This window comes from Petromyzon marinus, chromosome 22 (genome assembly GCF_048934315.1).
Source record: "Petromyzon marinus isolate PM22_M1 ecotype Great Lakes invasive population chromosome 22, UKy_Petmar_22M1.pri1.0, whole genome shotgun sequence".
NCBI classification, from domain to species: Eukaryota; Metazoa; Chordata; class Hyperoartia; order Petromyzontiformes; family Petromyzontidae; genus Petromyzon; species Petromyzon marinus.
Genome location: NC_133688.1, coordinates 21,432,100 through 21,453,557, shown reverse-complemented (window position 1 = coordinate 21,453,557; position 21,458 = coordinate 21,432,100). Strand labels below are relative to the sequence as shown.

Below are 21,458 nucleotides of genomic sequence, written 5' to 3'. Positions count from 1 at the left end.
GGGGTGTGTGTGAGTGTGTATGAGTGTGGGGGTGTTAGTGTGGAGTGTGTGTGAGTGTGGGGGTGTGTTTGAGTGTGGGGAGTATTGGGGGTGTTAGTGTGGAGTGTGTGTGAGTGTGGGGGTGTTAGTGTGGAGTGTGTGTGAGTGTGTGTGAGTGTGGGGAGTGTTAGTCTGGGGTGTGTGAGTGTGGGGGGTGTGTTAGTGTGGGGTGTGTGTGAGTGGGGGGGGTGTGTGATTGAGAGTGTGGGGGTGAGTATGGGGTGTGTGTGTGTGTATGGGGGTAGTTGGGAGGAGGTAGTGTAGTGGTTAGCGAGTTGCGCTACGAGCCCAGCGAGCCGAGTTAGATTCCGCTCACGGCCAACGCCAGTGACGATTCTCTGAACCGGTCCTAAGCCTTCGCTCGGTCGACTCAAATGAGTACCTGGTGCGATATGTGAATATCAGCACTGGGGAGACAAAGGTGGCCGGACGTGGTGCGATCCACCGAACCCTCGCGTGCCGTTCCGGCCTTCATTGTGTTCACACACAGCGCTAGCCCCAACAGTCTATTAAAGGGGAATCTTTGTATGAGAATATATTTGAGTGTGTATGAGTGTAGGGAGGTGTTTGTGAGTCAGAGTGGGGTGTGTGTGTGTCAGGGTGTTTTCGTGAGTAACTGGGCCTCCTCTAGGTCGACTAAGCCTCAAATAAGTACCGAGTGTGATGTGTAACATTAACACTTTGGAACACAAATGCGGCCGGGCGTGGTGCTGGTCACCCACCCCCTCATGTGCCGTGCTCGCAAACAGCACTTGGCCCAACAGTCTGCTAAGGCTACACGGGGAATCCTGTGTGTGTGGGTTGTTTGTGTGTGTATGTGTGTGTGGGTTGTTTGTGTGTGTGGGAGTGTGAGGGTATGTGTATGTATGTATGGGTATGTGTGAGTGTAGGGGTATGTGTGCATGTATGGGTAGGTGTGAGTGTAGGGCTATGTGTGCATGTTATGGGCATGTTGAGTGTAGGGGTATGTATATGTGTACGTGTATGTATGGGTATGTGTGTGTATGTATGTGTGTATGTATGTGTGTATGTATGTATGTGTGGGGTATGTGTGTATGTATGTGTGTGTATGGGTATGTGTGTGTATGTATGTGTGTATGTATGTGTGGGGTATGTGTATGGGTATGTGCGTGTATGTGTGAGTGTATGGGTATGGGTGTGTATGGGTGTAGGGGGTATCGTGGGGTGGGTGTGTATGGGTGTAGGGGGTATCGTGGGGTGGGTGTGTATGGGTGTAGGGGGTATCGTGGGGTGGGTGGTGGGTGTAGGGGGTATCGTGGGGTGGGTGGGTGGGTGTAGGGGGTATCGTGGGGTGGGTGGGTGGGGGTAGAGGGGGTATCGTGGGATGGGTGGGTGTAGAGGGGGCCTCGTCCCCCCGCCCCCTCCCCGCTCACCCCCTGACCAATGGGCGCCGCGTGGGGCGTGGGGCCGAGCGCGGCGCGCGCCGTAAAGCGACGCGGGGCGACTCCGCGGGTCGCGGCAACTTCCCAGTCGCGGCGACTCGGGAGGCCCTCCACCACCTCCTGCTGCTGCTGCTCCTCCTGCTGCTCCTGCTCCAGTTGCTCCTCCTGCTCGTCGTCTCAGGAAACAGGAATCGGATCGGGCGACTGATGATGATGATGATCTGCTCGCTCCGCGTGACTCTGATGACGAGGATGATGCTGATCTTGTGCTGATGATGATGATGCTGCTGATGATGATGATGCTGCTGATGAAGCCCGGCCAAGCGTTGCGCGCTTGTTGACGTACGCCCTTGAACCGGCTGGCTGCGTCTCCCGACCGACCGCCTTGATAGCAAACCCCGGTTCATCCACCGGAGCTCGCTCGGTCTGACCATGAGCGGAGGTGGAGGTGGTGGAGGAGGTGGCGGTGGTGGAGGAGGAGGTGGTGGAGGAGGAGGTGGCGGTGGGACGTTGCACGGCGCCGGGGTGGACAAGCAGTCACCTTTCTCGGGCGTCGATCCCGGGGTCAGTCTGCAGGCGCCCAAGAACTTCTCCGTGAGCCACCTCCTGGATCTGGAGGAGGCGGCGGGGGCTCTGCGCAGGGTCCAGCAGCCCCCGGGGTCGAGGGGGGCCGCGCCCGACGAGGACGAAGTGGGGGGGGGTCGGGGCCTCGCCTGCGCGAGGCAGATGGAGCTGGGGGGCCTGAGCAGCGGCAGTGACACGGCGCAGCCAGAGGGTACGAGAGCGTGTGTACACGTGTATGTGTACACGGTGTGTGTGTACACGGTGTGTGTGTGTACACGTGTGTGTGTGAATACACGTGTATGTGTACACGTGTATGTGTACACGGTGTGTGTGTGTACACGTGTGTGTGTGAATACACGTGTGTGTGTACACGGTGTGTGTGTGTACACGTGTGTGTACACGGTGTGTGTACACGTGTACGTGTGTACACGTGTACGTGTGTACACGTGTACGTGTGTACACGTACACATGTACACGGTGTGTGTACACGTGTACACGGTGTGTGTACACGGTGTGTGTACACGGTGTGTGTACACGTGTTTGTGTGTACACGGTGTGTGTGTGTACAAGTGTATGTGTGTGTACACGTGTTGTGTGTGTACACAGTGTGTGTGTACACGTGTGTGTGTACACGGTGTGTGTACGTGTGTGTACACGTGTGTGTACACGTGTGTGTACACGGTGTGTGTGTACACGGTGTGTGTGCACACGTGTGTGTGTACACGTGTGTGTGTACACGTTGTGTGTGTGTACGTTGTGTGTACACGTGTTGTGTGTGTACACGGTGTGTGTGTGTACACGTGTATGTGTGTGTGTACACGTTGTGTGTGTGTGTACGTTGTGTGTACACGTGTTGCGTATGTACACGTGTGTGTGTGTGTGTACACGCGTGTGTGTGTGTACACGCGTGTGTGTGTATGTGTACAACTTCATAGGTGCTCGCTAACAAAATTTACCCCAACAGTCTGGTAAGGCTATACGGGTCATCTTTGTCTTTGTGTACAAGTATGTGCGTACTCGCGTGCGTATAAAATGTACACACATGTGCGTACACATGTGCGTGTGTATATGTGAGCACACGTGTGTGTGGCGTGTGTATACACGTGTCTTTGTATACTGTATGTGTGGGTGTGCGGGGAGCGGTGGCGCAGCGGGTAGCGCACTGCATTACGAACCAGGCGACCCAAGTTTCATTGCTAGATTACTTACAATAATAGTGGCGGATATCTCCTAGGTCGAGTTAGCCTTCATTTAGTACCTGGTGCGGTGCGTAAACATCAGCACTGGGGAGACAAAGGCGGCCTGGGCGTGGTTCTGACCACAGCCCACTCGTGTGCCATGTCTGCTTCTATAGGTACTCGCTAACAGCACTTGCCCCAGCAATCTGTTGGGGCTACACGGAAGATCTTTGTTTGTTCTGTGTGAGTTTTCAGATGTGTGAGTAGGTGGGTTAACATGTATGTTGACGTGTGTCTGTGTGTGCCTATGTGGGTAGCGGTCGTATCGCGGTGAGCGTTACGCTGCGCTACGAACCCAGGTAGCCGGGTTCGATTCCCGTTCACGGCCAACACCGGTGACGATTATCTAAACCTGTACTGGGCCTCCCCTAGGTCGACTCAGCCTCAAATAAGTACCTGGTGTGGTGTGTAAAAACATCGCCACTGAGGAGACAAAGGCGGTCGGGCGTGGTGCTGGCCACCCACCCCCTTGCTAACAGCATTTGTCCCAACAGTCTGTTCAGGCTATACGGGGGTTCTTTGTCTTTGTATATGTGCGTGTGTTAACGTACTCGTGTCTGCGTTTGCACGTATGTACGTGTGTTGGTGTTTACGTGTGTGTGTGCGCATCTCAACTGCGTCAGTAAACGTATGCGGCTGTTTTCGTTAGTACACGTGTGTGTGTTCGTGTGTGTGTTCGTGTGTGCATGTCTGTGTACCGTGTCTGTTTATTGGCGTATCTGCGTGTATACGTGTGCCTCGTGTGTAGAGTTTTATGTATTTGTGTATACTATGTATATGTTTATGTGTATACGTGGGGAGCGGTAGTGTAGTGGTTAGCGCGTTGCGCTACGAACCCGGCAACCCGTGTTCGATTCCCGCTCACGGCCAACACCAATGACGATTGTCTATACCGTTTTTGGGCCTCCCCTAGGTCGACTCAGCCTCAAATGAGTGCCTGGTGAGGTGTGTAAACATTGCCACGAGGGATACAAAGGCGGCCGGGCGTGGTGCTGGATACACCACTCCCGCGTGTGCTGTAGCGGCATTCGTAGGTGCTACAAAGGTCTGTTAGGATGTACGGCGGATCTATGTCTATGTATGGATAGGTGTGTCCGTACGCGTGTTCGTGTCCATCCTTAATTTAGCACGGTACCTGGTGCCATGTGTAAACAGCAGCAGCGGCCGGGCGTAGTAGTGCCCCGTGTCTGTGTGTGTGTCTGTGTGTGTGTCTGTCTGTCTGTGTGTGCAAGTGGGGAGTGGTGGTGTAACTGTTACCGCGCTGTGCTACGAATCTGGCGGGCCGGGTTCGATTCCCGCTTACGGCCAACACCAATGACGATTATTTATACCGTTCTTGGGCCTCCCCTAGGTCGACTCAGACAAAGGCGGCCGGGCGTGGTGCTGGCCACCCATACGGGGGATCTTTGTCTTTTTTGCGTGCAAGCAAGTGGGCAGCGGTGGCGTAGTGGTCAGCAAACTGCGCTACGATCGCAGTGACCCGAGTTCGATAATTCGGCAGCAGCATCATCATCAGCACTTCCATCATTATCAGCATCGGCAGCAGCATCATCATCAGCACTTCCATCATTATCATCATCGGCAGCAGCATCATCATCATCCGTCATCGCGACTTGCCGTACGCCAATAAGGAACGCATGACGAATTAATTAACGCGGTGAATTACGCGCACATTAATTACTCTTAATTGGCGTCACGTGACTTAGTCCGAGAGCTCGGTGGTGTTTGCAAACTCCTTTTCCTGTTCTCTCTGGGGAGCAACAGGCGAGAGGCGCGTCACAGGTTCGAATCCAGTACCGATGGTTAAACCGCCCCACCTGCACGAGACCATGAGCAGTGTCACTCACTCCGGGGGCCACCTCCATCGAGTCTCGAGACTTTCCTGCCAGGAGCGTGCTGCTGCTGCTACATGGGGGATGTTTTGGCAATTTATCATTTTAATAACGAGACACGAACCCCATGGTTTGCGCGGCTGTGGAGAATATATAAGGACGCGATAGACGAGCAGACAATATCTCTGCACATAGCAAAAGAAACGTATTCTCTACACAACCCACAACGAGGGTCTGGGGACTCCCGGAGACCCCGGAGAATCCCCAGCACCGCGCAGGACACGAGGGGGGCGACACTCGCTGATCCACACGAACCCCGACTTGCTGTACCGTAATTACATGCCCAGCTCCCAAATCCAGTGTGTGGTTGTGGAGTTTAAAAATAACACTGTCATGCTTTCGTTTGACATCGCGTCATGATCGCCTGCACCACACGTGGCCTCAGGGGGGACCCAGCCGGCGGGTTCGATGCCGGGTTCGAGAGACTTCCTCGAACCGAGCTCGTAGTCTCTTCAGTGCGCGCCCCTTCACGGCTCACGCCTTGTTCTCCGGATTATAAGACGCCCCGGAAAGTAAGACGCACTCCCACACTCGTGATCGCTGTCAATAAAGTTATACAACGACAGAGACCCCCCGTATAGCCTTCAATAGACTGTTGGGGAAAGTGGTGTTAGCAAGTAGCACCGATCAAGACCGGCACGGCACACGAGGGGGTGGTTGGCCAGGACCACGCCGGACCGCCTTTGTCTCACCAGTGGCGACGTTTGCACGCTGTACCAGGTACTCATTTGAGGCTGAGTCGACCTAGAGGAGGGCCAGGGCCGGTTCAGATAATCGTCACCGGTGTTTGTGGCCATGAGCGGAAATCCAGACTCGGGTCGTCAGGTTCGTAGCGCAGCGCGCTGATCGCTACGTCACCGCCACCGCTCATGAAGTGACACGAATAGGGCGACAGACGCCCAAATGCACACGCGTACCGGTCTATAAGACGCACGCTTTATACAGGTGCGTCTTATAATCTGGCTGCTCCGGTCCCCAGCCGCTGCCCACGCGAGTTGCGGGCGGGATGGTTCTCGCGGCTGCTGCTCCTGCCGCTGTGGGTCTCCCACGTGTACTCTCGGACTGTACTGGCACGCGTGGTTCGGCACGACGTCCGACGTTTCGCTCCACGTGCTGGGGAGCTTCTTCAGGGTCACTACATTGAGTTCCTGAGTTGTATGGAATTAATATAACTGTAGAAGCCCCCAGCACGTGTGGAGCGAAACGTCGGAACGATGCGTCGCAGCTACAACCCGAAAACCACATCTGAGAGCTAGAACTACAGGTGGGCAGGCAGGCGTACAGACAGGTAGCTTGACATACAGAGAGATCAACAGGCAGGTAGATGTTCAGAGAGACTGGCATACAGACGGACATACAGACACACAGGCAGACCGATACACAAACAGGCAGACGCGATTGTAAGGACGCGCAGTATTAAGTTGCGCTTTGTTTTTTTTTTAAGTCGTCACTGCTGAGATGTGTTTACGATTTCGAAAAATATTTACCATTCCCACGCCTCTCGTGAACCCTAAAATACACGTGACCACACAGCAAACCACGCGCGTGACCACGACAACAGCACACACCTCACCACACGTGGTCACACCGCCGCTAATCACGGTGAACCGCAACACCGGACCACGTGGACATTATCACACACGCGCGTGACCACACACGTCTAACCCTACCTCCTGTTTGACCGAGCACGTGACAACTACCCACACCTGACCACACACGTGGCAGCTCGCAATCTGACCGGTGGCCTGACCACACATTGAACTTTGACCCCAACCCTAACCACGCGCCGAAGTGATCACAGCCTACTTGGGGGATCAAGATCACAGCCTACACGGGGGATCAAAATCAAGATCCCCCGTGTAGGCTGTGAGCGAGCACCTATGAAGGAGGCCGCCACTGCACACACGATTGGTGATGTGGTCAGAACCACGCTCGACCGCCTTTGTCTCCCCGTGCATGATGTTAAACACACAGCGCAAGGTACACATTTTAGGCTGAGTCGATCTCAGGGAAGCCCAGGGCCGGTTCAGATATCACTCATTGTTAATTGTTAGCCGTGGTCTGGAATTGAACTCTGGTCATCCGTGTGTTCGTACACACACGTTTATCTGAAATCTTGCGCGGGTAACAAATTGTGAGCTGCCACGTGTGCACTATGATGATGCTGTACAGAATAATGAAAACACATTTATGTACACAACAACAAAGATCCCTCGTGTAGTCTAACCAAATGTTTGGGGCGAGTGCTGTCAGCGAGCACCTGTAAACACTGGCGGAGCCAGTGGGGGGGGAGGTGGCATGTGCCCCTCCCCCCCCCCCCCCCAATGATCCGATCGAAATTAGGGATTTCAATCGGATCATTGGGGTTTATTAGTAATAAATCGGCATTTTTCGACCCCCACTGCCACTGTGGAGCATATTATTACGTGCAAGGGACTCTATGAGATGATAGGACAATAGTCTGAGTCCATAATTGACTCAGAATTGTGCGCAGTTGCGTATACAGGACACGACTTCAGCGAGCGCGATGCCGATCACACAACGCGGTTAGGATTCGACCCTCGATCGGTGGCTGCGCCATCGCCGCCCGCACACACGCCGAATAAAAAGCAAGGGACAAGTCCTTACTTACTAACAACTCCTTACTTACTAACAACTCCTTACTTACTAACAACTCCTTACTTACTAACAACTCCTTACTTACTAACAACTCCTTACTTACTAACAACTCCTTACTAACAACTCCTTACTTACTAACAACTCCTTACTTACTAACAACTCCTTACTACTAACAACTCCTTACTTACTAACAACTCCTTACTTACTAACAACTCCTTACTTACTAACAACTCCTTACTAACTAACAACTCCTTACTTACTAACAACTCCTTACTAACAACTCCTTACTAACAACTCCTTACTCACTAACAACTCCTTACTTACTAACAACTCCTTACTTACTAACAACTCCTTACTTACTAACAACTCCTTACTTACTAACAACTCCTTACTTACTAACAACTCCTTACTTACTAACAAGTCTTTACTTACTAACAACTCCTTACTTACTAACAACTCCTTACTTACTAACAACTCCTTACTTACTAACAACTCCTTACTTACTAACAACTCCTTACTACTAACAACTCCTTACTTACTAACAACTCCTTACTTACTAACAACTCCTTACTTACTAACAACTCCTTACTTACTAACAACTCCTTACTTACTAACAAGTCTTTACTTACTAACAACTCCTTACTTACTAACAACTCCTTACTTACTAACAACTCCTTACTTACTAACAACTCCTTTATCATTTTTCATTGCTGGAGGGGTTGCCCCCCCCCCTACCTAAAAATCCTGTCTCCGCCATTTGCTGTGTATTTCCCCTGTAAAGGCAAAGCCGGCAGACGAGGGGGTTAGGTGGCAAGCACCACGCTCGACCGCCTTTGTCTCTCCAGTCCTGATGTTTACAGACTGCACCAAGTGCTCATTTATAAGGCTCAGTCGACCTAGGGGAGGCCTAGGACCGGTTCCGATACTCGTCACCGATGTTGTCCGTGAGCGCTACATACACGCGTATCTGACATTGGTATCTACAGAACGAGACATGTACAACAATGTACACGAGAGCAACACATATAGTGATGAACATATGGGCAAAATATACACATACATATATCTAAAGCTGCACATGCAGTGCAAACACAAATATGCCACGTGTAGCTTAACCACACTGTTCGGGTGTTATGACCAGTACCACCCCGGCCACCTTTGTCTCCCCAGAATTGACAATGCATACACGAGACGTAGACACTTACCATGACACAACACAGCGTGGAATATAAACACACACATACACACATACACACACTATACACACATACACACACTATACACACACATACACACACATACACACGCATATACACACACATACACACACATTCACACACATACACACACATACACACACGCACACATACACACGCACAGATACACACACATATACACACACGCACAGCTAGACTGACAGTACTTGTATACACAGTGTACACAGCGATACCCATACACACACGAGTTGTAGTACACACACACACATATACACAGTTTATAGAATGGCACACAGCGGGAGTTCATGTTCACAATCGTGACCGCGTGGCGTTCGTCTGAATAATCTTGTAGACACAGAGCCGGGCCTTTGTCCGCGTACGAACATTTGCCAATTACACCACCCCCCCAACCCCCACCTCAACCCCCCCCCCCCAATATCCCCCAACCCCCCCCCCCAATCCCCCGCATCCCCCCCCCCGCACCCCCCCCAATCTCCACCTCGCGGAGTCCGAGTGCATTCCCCGGTTCGAGGGCAGTAGCAGCAGCCTCAGCATCGGTGGACCGAGTAATTCGCCCCCTGTAGAGTGTGACGCTAAAGCCGAGAGAAAGCGACGCAGCCTCCGCTGTTGGGGTACATTCACATGAAATAGTCGTAGCTGGGGAAATACATTTACGGTATATGATTAGACGTTTCGGTCGAGCGGCCTTCTTCAAAAAACAAACATTGCAGTGCGACGCGAAACGCAATGTACACAGTACAACGTGCGACGCATTGTTTGTGACCGTGCGAGTTCACTGCTGTGCCGGTGACCTAGGTTCGATTCGTCTTACAGATAAAAAGATCCAGGGGAGGGAGGTGAATGCTGTAATGGCTGCGTTTGTGAGATTGAATACTCGTGCCGACACCACGGCGGTGATGATGACGAAGATGACGATGGTTTGATACTCGGGGTTCGCTATGGACTGTAGTAACTGGCAGCCCGTGGGGGCTTGTAGAACACGTGCGAAGGTCGAGACTACTCGCGAAGCGGCAGCCAAAGGAGTGGAACGAGTCGGAGAGGTCGTCCACCGAGGAGGAGATGGAGCGATCATGAAATGAGCTCGTGTACATGTGCTGGGTGAATTGTTACAGCCCTCGCCGACCATCGTGGTGAAGTATGGGCAAGCACCCTCCGTGACCGACGCGGCATAGGGAGGCCTTCATCCAGTCGTGAATTGACATCGACTCTACTTGTACCACACTTGAGCTCTCTCGCCCTTCCAGAACATTATTCTAGTTTCTATCACTCACTCGAGAATGCCGACCGCGGAAACGGTGCGGTAAAGTCAGCTCGCGCATCAGCTGGAAGAATCGTTGCATCGCGAGACCGTGAGGCTTTGAGGAAGTCTTCATCCAGCAGTGGATATACCACGGCCGATAATTTTGACGATGACTCACGGCCGACTTCATGAACGAGAATACACACGCAGCTTGTACACGTCCGAATGACACCGAGCGGAGTGTAATTCAAATATTCATCAGCGTCATGATCAGCCTTAATCCATCCACTGCTGGATGGGGGCCTTCTCAAGGTTAGTTAAAACAACGAAGCGACGTGCACGCGCGTGCCCGTGCAGCGGCGCTGATGGCCCTCGCCTGCCGCGTGACCCGGACTCGACAGCCACTCGGGCGCGTGGCCACGGATGGTGACTGTGGGTCGTGTGACGTCAAGACGAGAGGTCCGCGACGCGTGCAGTTCTGGAGGAGCTGCTGGTGTGTGCACAACGCACGGTGGCGGGGGGGGGGGGGCTGTCTGCGTGCCGGGCGAAGCTGGCGCCGCGATGAGGCGGAGCGCCTCGCGCGACAATCTGCCTGGCGCAGCAGCTGCTGCATTGGCGGTTGTAGCGGTGGTGGTGGTGCACAAACAACAACAACAACCACTCACCGCGTTCGTCCTATAAGAAGCTGTTTCGCCTTACAAGGGGATATATAATAGGCGACGTTTCGGGATACGGCGCCTCTTTGAGGCACAGAGCATAGCAGGTGACGAATGTGAGCACGAGAAGAACGACGCCAGTGTTCGTTCTGTGTTGCCTGTTTCAGGGTTTGGGCTTCGCGTCGAACTACCACCCACATCGAGAGGGTCCGTGTCTATGTGCCCACATGCACACCCACTCACAGGTACACTCATTCGCCTGCACACTCACCTGCACACCTACTTGCCTGCACACCGACTCACCTGCATACCCACTCACATGCACTCACTCACAAGTACACTCACTCACCTGCACACCCAATGGCATGCAGACTCACTTGCACACACTAACACACGCCACCGCTCCCCCCACTACATTCATACCAGGTAGAGCCGCAGCCCTGCTATTGCTCGCTCACGACACTACTAGCGAAAGTTCTTCCTCCAGAGCGAACTGCTAATTGGTCACCTCCTTCGCGTTGACCAGACGCCTTGGGAGAGATGGCGTACCCACAATTTACCCCACCGCGCGCCACCTGCCGATCATAGACCAACTCTGGCGCACCCATCATGGTGATTGACCTCTGCTGTGGAACAGACGCGGGGCCAGGGATGGTTCAGAAACTCTCCCTCCCTCGCTCGTGGCTTAAACTGCCGCGCCAGGAGATGGAGTCGAACCGGCGACCTCTGGACTGTCAAAGTCCAGTGTGCTGCCCATGAGACCAAAGCAACTCCCATCATGTCATGCATGTCACTGATGACTGATGGCAATTCTGGTGACGTTCTCGAAGGGCTCGAGAGCTCACATGTGGGGGCCCGCGAGTAGTTTGCGCGGTGTGTACGCCTTGGGGTTGGGCAGCGGTGACGCAACGGTTAGCGCACTGCGCTGCGAACCCGGCGAATATTTGAGCTGGTCCGGGCCACCCCCAAGGTGGACTCAGCCTTAAATGAGTACCTGGTGCGATGTGTGAAACGGCAGCAATGGGGGAGACATCTGCATGGGCTTGATTTTGCTCACACCACCATCCCGTGTGCCGTTCCGGCCTTCATAGGTGCTACTCGCGAACAGCGCTCGTCCCAATAGTCTGTTAAAGGCGACACGGGGGATCGTTGCTGTGTTCATGTTGAGCACTGTGTGAACGGGCTCAGTGCAAATGAACGCCGTCACCATCGCAGAGTCCGCACAGTCACACAAAGTCACTTTAAGATGTTTTCTTGTTCGTGTTTTGTTTTTTTTTGTTTGTTGTGGTTGCACCCGATTCAAGAGCCGAATGGCTCACAGGGTTATACCAAAATAAATAAACTGAAAACTGAAAAACTTCACGAACGCGCTCCCCGCGATCGCGACCGGATGATAGAAACCCCCCGCGGTGTCGGGGAAGGGCGAGAGAGAGAAAGGACGAGAGAGAGAGATGGCGAGAGAGAAATGGAGAGATGGCGAGATGGAGAGATGACGAGAGAGAGATGGAGAGATGGCGAGACGGAGAGATGGCGAGATGGAGAGATGGCGAGATGGAGAGATGAGAGAGAGATGGAGAGATGGCGAGAGAGAGATGGAGAGATGGCAAGATGGAGAGATAGCGAGAGAGATGGAGAGAGAGAGATGGAGAGATGGCGAGAGAGAGATGGAGAGATGGCGAGAGAGAGATGGCGAGATAGCGAGAGAGAGATGGAGAGATGGCGAGATGGAGAGATGACGAGAGAGAGATGGCGAGAGAGATGGAGAGAGAGAGAGAGATGGAGAGATGGCGAGTGAGAGATGGAGAGATGGCGAGAGAGAGATGGCGAGATGGCAAGAGAGCGATGGAGAGATGGCGAGATGGAGAGATGACGAGAGAGATGGCGAGAGAGAGATGGAGAGATGGCGAGAGAGAGATGGAGAGAGAGATATGGAGAGAGATGGAGAGATGGCGAGAGAGAGAGAGAGATGGAGAGATGACGAGAGAGAGATGAAGAGATGGCGAGAGAGATGGAGAGAGAGATGGAGAGATGGCGAGAGAGAGAGATGGAGAGATGGCGAGAGAGAGATGGAGAGATGGCGAGATGGAGAGATGACGAGAGAGATGGCGAGAGAGAGATGGAGAGATGGCGAGAGAGAGATGGCGAGAGAGAGATGGAGAGATGGCGAGAGAGAGATATGGAGAGAGAGATGGAGAGATGGCGAGAGAGAGATGGCGAGATGGCGAGAGAGAGATGGAGAGATGGCGAGAGAGAGATGGATTGATGGAGAGAGAGATGGCGAGAGAGAGAGAAACGCTTCAGGAATTTGTGTGTCATCCTTGCGCAGGGTCCATGCTAATCTTCTCTGTATCGTTCCAATTTTAGTATATGTACTGCCGGAGCAAGTAGAGAAAGGACGAGAGAGAGATGGCGAGAGAGAGAAAGGACGAGAGACAGAGAGAGATGGCGAGAGAGAGAGAGATGGCGAGAGAGATGGCGAGGCGGCGTTTCTCGCGCCGCAAGGAGCCGAGTCTCGGCACCGCCACGCGACCGCGAGAAGCGCGGCGCTCCAGCGCGGAGCCCCAGAGCCGAGGGCGCGGGGCCCGAGTTGAGGCCCCGGGCTCAGGGCGGCTGCAGCGGCATCGGTGAACCGAGTAATTCGGTGAACCGAGTAATTCGCCTCCCGTGGAGTGTGACGCTGAAGCCGAGAGAAAGCGGGCAACACCCGCTGCGATCTGCGAATGTACGCATGTAGAAATAACCCCCTACACTCATGCATGTCCTTTACAATAATACAACAAAGATTCTCCCATAAGCCGATCAGAGACTGTTGGGGCAAGTGCTGTTAGCGAGCACCCGTGAAGGCCGGCACGGCACACTACAGGGTGGGTGGGTGGCTTGGACCACGTCCGGACTGTCTCCCCAGTGCTCATGTTTCACACCGTAAGAAGTAATTATTTATGGCGGAGTCGACCTAGGGGAGGGTTCATGATGGTTCAACTCTTCGCTGTCACTGTTATCAGTCGTTCGCATCAATCGAATATGGGTCGCCGGGCCCGTAGCGCAGTGCTACGCTAACGCTCCCCGCACATTGTGTGTATATACACACAATACACACAATGTGTATATACACAATACACACACAATGTGTATACACACACAATACACACACAATGTGTATATACACACAATATGCACAATGTGTATATACACACAATGTGTATATACACACAATACACACAATGTGTATATATACACATTGTGTGTATATACACAATGTGTGTATACACACAATACACACACAATGTGTGTGTATATATACCCACAATGTATATATACACACACCTATTGATACCGATACACGTAATATGTACAAACTAAAGACAAATCCCCCGTATAACCGTAACCACGCCAAGTACTAATTTGCAGCTGAATCGACCTAGAGGAGGCCCAGAACCGATTCAGATAATTGTCACTCGCTCACACTCACACGCGTGTGAGTGGAGGAGGTGGAGCGAAAGGAGGTGGAGAAGAGGGAGGATGAGGTGGAGGAGGAGGAGTCACAGGGATGAGGAGGACAGGAGGAGGTGTAGAAGTAGGTGGAATGTGGAGCAGGTAAAGAAGGAGGAGGTGGAGACGAGGGGATGGAGGAGGTGGAGACGAGAGAGTGTAGGAGGTGGATTGCGTGAGTGGGATCGGTTCCATCCTGGCCACGTGGTGCCGCTCGGAGTTCAGTAAAGTTGTTACTCGAGGCGACGTTGGGACTCGGGCGTGAACCCGTGCATTCGTCACTAACACTGTGGCACCAACCACCACTCCCCACTAGACAAACACACACAGCTAAAACGTAATGACACGTATGCAAACATTTACAATTTATAGCATATAACAGTTCGCATTTATACACTGGACCTCATACCTTGCCAAACACACACACACATACACGCAACGCACACGCACACAGATGGGGGGGCAGGTGCCGCGCGGAGGAGTCGGAGTCGGTGCAAGGGTTCGAGGGGCCCCGCCGGGGCAGGCAGCCGCGTGGCCGCGTGAGAGGGCGCGCCTACGTCGAGTTCCCAGTGTGCAGCGTGTAGTAGTAGTAGGGGTAGTAGGGGTAGCAGTAGGGGTTGTAGTAGTAGGGGTTGTAGTAGTAGGGGTTGTAGTAGTAGGGGTTGTAGTAATAGGGGTTGTAGTAGTAGTAGGAGTTGTAGTAATAGGGGTTGTAGTAGTAGTAGGGGTTGTAGTAGTAGTAGTAGTAGGGGTAGTAGTAGTAGGGGTAGTAGTAGTAGGGGTTGTAGTAGTAGGGGTAGTAGTAGTAGGGGTTGTAGTAGGGGTAGTAGTAGGGGTAGTAGTAGTAGGGGTTGTAGTAGTAGTAGGGGTAGTAGTAGTAGGGGTTATAGTAATAGGGGTTGTAGTAGTAGTAGGGGTTGTAGTAGCAGGGGTAGTAGTAGTAGGGGTTGTAGTAGTAGGGGTAGTAGTAGTAAGGGTTGTAGTAGTGGGGGTTGTAGTAGTAGGGGTTGTAGTAGTAGGGGTTGTAGTAGTAGGAGTTGTAGTAGTAGGGGTTGTAGTAATAGGGGTTGTAGTAGTAGTAGGGGTTATGGTAATAGGGGTTGTAGTAGTAGGGGTAGTAGTAGTAGGGGTTGTAGTAGTAGGGGTAGTAGTAGTATGCGTTGTAGTAGTAGGGGTTGCAGTAGTAGGAGTTGTAGTCGTAGGGGTTGTAGTAGTAGGGGTTGTAGTAGTAGGGGTAGTAGTAGGGGTTGTAGTCGTAGGGGTTGTAGTAGTAGGGTTGTAGTAGCAGTAGTAGGGGTAGTAGTAGGGGTTGTAGTAGTAGGTGTTGTAGTAGTAGGGGTTGTAATAGTAGGGGTAGTAGTAGTAGGGGTAGTAGTAGGGGTTGTAGTAGTAGGGGTAGTAGTAATAGGGGTTGTAGTAGTAGGGGTAGTAGTAGGGGTTGTAGTAGTAGGGGTTATAGTAGTAGGGGTAGTAGTAGTAGGGGTAGTAGTAGTAGAGGTAGTAGTAGTAGGGGTTGTAGTAGTAGGGGTTATAGTAGTAGTTGGGGTAGTATTAGTAGGGGTTGTAGTAGTAGGGGTTCTAGTAGTAGTAGTAGGGATAGTAGTAGTAGGGGTTGTAGTAGTAGGGTTGTAGTAGTAGTAGGGGTAGTAGTAGGGGTTGTAGTAGTAGGGGTTGTAGTAGTAGGGGTTGTAGTAGGGGTTGTAGTAGTAGGGGTTGTAGTAGTAGTAGCAAGGGTTGTAGTAGTAGGGGTCGTAGTAGTAGGGGTTGTAGTAATAGTAGTAGTAGGGGTTGTAATAGTAGGGGTTGTAGTAGTAGGGGTAGTAGTAGGGGTTGTAGTAGTAGGGATTGTAGTAGTAGGAGTAGTAGTGGTTGTAGTCGTAGGGGTAGTAGTAGGGGTTGTAGTAGTAGTAGGGGTTGTAGTAGTAGGGGTTGTAGTAGTAGTAGTTGTAGTAGGGGTTGTAGTAGTAGGGGTAGTAGTAGTAGTAAGGGTTGTAGTAGTAGGGGTTGTAGTAGTAGGGGTTGTAGTAGTCGGGGTGGTGTAGTAGTAGGGGCTGTATTAGTAGGGGTTGTAGTAGTAGGGGTTGTAGTAGTAGGGGTATTAGTAATAGGGGTTGTAGTAGGGGTAGTAGTAGGGGTTATAGTAGCAGGGGTTGTAGTAGTAGGGGTAGTAGTAGGGGTTTTAGTAGTAGGGGTTATAGTAGTAGGGGTAGTAATAGTAGGGGTAGTAATAGTAGGGGTAGTAGTAGTAGGGGTAGTAGTAGTATTAGGGGTTGTAGTAGTAGGTGTTGTAGTAGTAGTAGGGGTTGTAGTAGTAGGAGTTGTAGTAGTAGTAGGGGTTGTAGTAGTAGGGATTGTAGTAGTAGGGGTAGTAGGGGTTGTAGTAGTAGGGGTAGTAGTAGGGGTTGTAGTAGTAGGGGTAGTAGTAGGGGTAGTATTAGTAAGGGTTGTAGTAGTAGGGGTCGTAGTAGTAGGGCTTGTAGTAATAGTAGTAGTAGGGGTTGTAGTAGTAGGGGTTGTAGTAGTAGTAGGGGTCGTAGTAGTAGGGGTTGTAGTAGTAGTAGGGGTTGTAGTAGTAGGGGTGGTAGTAGTAAGGGTCGTAGTAGTAGGGGTAGTAGTGGTTGTAGTAGTTAGGGTAGTAGTAGGGGTTGTAGTAGTAGGGGTTGTAACATTGGCCCGGGAGTGGTGCTGGCCACCCACCCCCTCGTGTGCCACAGTGCCGGCCTTCGTAGGTGCTAGCTTACAGCATTTGCCCAAATTGTCTATTATGGCGATACGGGGGATCTGTGTCTTTGTCCGTTCGGGAGTACGACTCCAGGGAAAGTGACTCCGGGATGATTTGGAGCCGAGGAACAGAGCTGTTGTTCACGACCCAGCATCGGGGTTGAATCTTGATACCGGGTGTACCTGGTGGGGGTTTACGAGATCATCGGATGTGGGTGGAGGGCCTGGCTTTATCTCCATCGGGGTTTGAATCTTGATACCGGGTGTACCTGGTGGGGGTTTACGAGATCATCGGATGTGGGTGGAGGGCCTGGCTTTATCTCCAACGGGGTTCCTGAGCACAGGCTCATAAGACCCAAAACATCAAGCGGTCAGCGACAAACGGAACAGTCAGAGTTGTAATCGATGATGAGAGTGTAACGTGTTTCGTGAATGGAGTAACACGGTTATTGCTCTAAGAACTTGCGGGGGAGAGCCGGTGGCGATGGTGGGAGAGGGAATTCCAAAGAGGATCAGTGCGAGGGAACGAGCAGCGAGAGACGTAAAGTGACCTGCAGTGTGGTCAGCGAGTGAGTGGGTGAGTCGGTGGATGAATGCGTGCGTGAATGGGCGAGTCGGTGGGTGAGTGTGTGAGCGAGTGTGCTGTTGTGACTTCAAAAGTGGTGGGTGTACCGTGTGTATGGGGTTCAAACAGTCTGAACGGTTAATTGGTTGGTTAATCTGCTTTTCTGCAGCATTTAAGCAGCGATATGTGGAGCAGTTTCGCCTTTCTCGAGTCCCATCAGCAGTGTAGAGGACACACAACATAATACTCTTATGCATGAACAGCGGTCAGCGCACAGCACTATTAACCCTGCCACCTGAGTTCGATCCCCGGTCACGGCTAACATCAGTGGCATCGCGATATCTGTACCCACCGGTCGCGCGTCGCTTTCCCACTTCACAGAGGCGCACTCTGCGTGTTCCCCCAGCGCCTCCCAAAACTTCTAAAACCTCCACACACCCCCAAAGCAACCGGTATTGACCAACATCCCAATGCTGAAAAATCACCTGCAAATTACTCAATTAAGATCACACGGCAGCATCATCGCCCCCCCTCACCCCCACCTACGATAACCTGAAAGGACCCTCCTGAGAAAGAGCCTTGAGACTCGGCGAGGCTCTCCTGGATAAACAAGCAGAATGTCAACCCAACAAAAGACGCATCAATAACTTCGAATCCCCTCCTCGCCCTTGGCGGCTTCGATTGCCTCCCGTAAACGTCCTCGTCAGGGTTTTGATTCTCGCGTGAACGGCAGAACGTCGGACAAGCAACTTTCCATACTTCCCTCGTAAGGTGATGATGATGAGAATTTAATTCAGTTTTTTTAAGAAGCTCCCAGAACATGGAGCGAAACGTCGGACATTGTGCCGGACAAGGCGTGGCAGCACAGCCCGGCACACCCTCGGAGATGCAGAGCAGCAGCAGCAGCACGACCACTTGCGCAGTTGCACGATTATGAGGATGATGAAGATGGTGACATTATTACACGAGAACAATAGAGGCATAATAATGACTGCCTCGTCATCGTCTTGTCCCCTCGTGTAAAGCGCGGCGGGGTTCCCCCTCGCTCCAGCAGGTGCCGTGCCGCTCAGGACTGCACGGACCCCGTACGTGTGCCGTGCCGCACGGAGCCAACCGTGCGCGTCGAGGCAGCCGCGCCAGGCGGCGCAGGGCGGTTCTCCCAGATATATTCTAGGAGTCACGTGCTATGGAGAGGGGCCATTGCCCGAAACCTCGCCTATTATATATGTGCTCCACCTCCAACACTGGCACGCAGCAGCAGCAGCAGCGGTGGCAGCGCCAGGCGGACTGTTCCGCGAGCCGCCGTGGCTCCGCTGTAGCGACCTCCGCGGCTCGCCAGGCACCGCGATGATGGTCAACGCGGAGAGACGCGACCCGGGCCACGTGCGGCCCAAGTTTCACACCAAAGGTCACCCGCGTAGCCTCACCATACTGTCGTAGCAAGTGCTGTTAGCGAGCACCGTGCGAAGTTCCGCGCCGCAGCACAGAGCACGCGCACAGAGCGCACGCACAGAGCGCACGCACAGAGCGCACGGACCCTTTCGAGCATTTTGTACACAAAAAACCACCAGCAGTTCTTGAAGAGCCGCATGCATTGCAGTCCTCTCGTCGTAACGTTACACGTAGGCGTTCAAGACCGATATTCACGATTCATAACTTCGTTTCTCTTTCATTGTAGATCGTGGTGTCGGTACAATGCCATTTTTTAAACTATAACCCACCACCACCCAGCGACATAGTCCATCACATGAAGCCGTCACGTGGCCACACGCGGCAGCTCGATGTTGTTTCTCGTCACGACGCGGACGTGGAGGAGCAGGAGGGGTGAGGAGAAGCCCAGACAGAGTGTTGGCGTCGTCGCTCGTGGTGTGAGAGCCGAGACGTCAAACAAAATTGCCAAAATGTTGTTTGGGCTTCTCGACATCATTCCCGCTCGGGTATTTTGGGTTTGCCCTCTACATTTGGAAACATGCGTTTATATTATTTGGCTGCTACTAGAAATGTGATGATGATAAGGATGATCTAAGTCATTTTGACGTGCTATTATGTGTGGCCAGGTCGCCTCTGAAAAATAGCTCATAGTTCAGCGGGCTTGAACCGGTAAACTAACCTAGTTTTATTTGTCTTTACTCGTAGTAACGATATGGTTGTTGTGGTTGTTGTTATTGTGCGCGTGCTGGTGAGTCGCTTGGCTCTGCTGTGAGGCGCGAGACGCCGATCGGTGCCTGAGCGGAAGGGGGAGACAGCCTTGCCCGCTGAGGCAGCCCTCGCTAGCCGGACCATCGCTTACACGGGCTACATCCAGGCGGGCGAACTGGTCACCACAATCATTGCCCATGGTTCCCACATTGCTCACCCGTTGCTGGCCGCACGTGGAACCGACACCTGAGACGTCTGGGCCTGGGCTCGTGGATCGCATGGCGTGGCGAGTCGAGGCCGTGCTCGTGTGTGAGCAATAGAGGGGCACAACGGGGAGCGACGTGGATTAGAGGGCACACAGGTTTAATGGCATCACAGTGACCTTCAACCAGCAGTGGATAGACCACGATGACGATGGAAGCACGGAGAGATCGCGTCTTTGTAGTGAGAGGCAAAAAGAGGAGCACGTGGATTAGAGGACACTCGTGGCTTGATGTCATCGTACAGACTGCTAAGAAAAGTAAGTGGGGCTTGGGCAAGATGCATCACGGCCAGAAAGGAGGCCGATAGCCGACGCTCGAGACTAATAACGGAGTGACAGTCAATGAATGGAACGCAACTGAGAACCTGTCCCCCAGGGAGATGGAGCGATGGAATCAGTTCGAACGCAGGTGCTGGGCGGATTGTTGGCATCGCATGATCGTGAGAGGTGTGAGCTAGGGAGGCCTTAATCCAGCAGTGCATTGATCATGGCTGTTGACGATGGTATCGATAATTGTATAGGGTCCTTTTAGAATTCGTAGGGTTCAGTATCAATGCCTTGTGCTCCCAGAGCCAGACCAAGGCATCTTCAGGATGATCAGGGTTCCGTGTTAATCAGCGAGGCTCGTAGAGCCAGACCACGGCAGGAGCAGTAGATGCGGATACCTGATTATGATGGTGATGCCGATGCACAAATGTAAATGTAAAAACTCTGCGGCAGTGTGATCCATGGAACCTCGAACGCAGCCTCAGTGCCCCGGTTCACGAACACAGAGGAGGAGGTGGAGGAGGAGGCATCATCAGAGCGATGCCCCCCCCCACTCCGCTGCTACTCCTGACTCCGCAATCATCTGGCTCATTAGCCACCTCCATGTGAAATCACAGCTGTAGCTTTGCGTAATCATCATCATCAACAGGAAGAATGAGAAGACAGAGCCAGACGAGTGCGACGAGGGCATCACGATCCGTGCGACTCACGAGTCCGGTCTCACTGCACTGGGCTCGGAGAGACGGGCTGCCCCGATACTTGGGGGTCAAAGTCAAAGACAGATTAATGGCCGACATTGCCGTGGGAATTCGGCTGAGCTCCCGTGTGTGTGTGCAAGTGTGCGTACGTGTGTGTGTATGTATGCATGTTAAAGCTATATGGGGGTCTTTGTCTTTGTATATTACAGACTGTTGGTTCAATGCTGTTAGCGAGCACCTATGAAGGCCGGCACGGCACACGAAGGGGTGGGTGGCTATAACATTTTGTCTCCACAGTGGCGATGTTTTACGTATCGCACCAGATGCTCATTTGAGGCGGAGTCAGCCGAGGGGAGGCCCAGGACCGGTTCAAATAATCGCCACTGTTGTTGACCACGAGCAGGAATCAAACTCGGGTTTCCGGGTTC

At 52.6% G+C, this 21,458-nt stretch overlaps 1 protein-coding gene and 1 non-coding gene across 2 annotated transcripts in view; one reads left to right on the top strand and one right to left on the bottom strand.

Moving 5' to 3' along the window:
• The first annotated feature begins 1,437 nt into the window (after positions 1-1,437).
• The window catches only part of PRRX1 (paired related homeobox 1), a 34,837-nt gene continuing 14,816 nt past the window's right edge, over positions 1,438-21,458 (top strand). Inside the window, exon 1 of the mRNA XM_032958565.2 lies at positions 1,438-2,217. Coding sequence (XP_032814456.1) covers positions 1,875-2,217 — 343 coding nt within the window. The 5' untranslated portion in view covers positions 1,438-1,874. The remainder of the gene's footprint in view (positions 2,218-21,458) is intronic.
• On the bottom strand, positions 13,171-13,277 carry LOC116945090 (U6 spliceosomal RNA). The gene has a single exon (XR_004403195.1). It is a non-coding gene; the product is annotated as a U6 spliceosomal RNA (small nuclear RNA).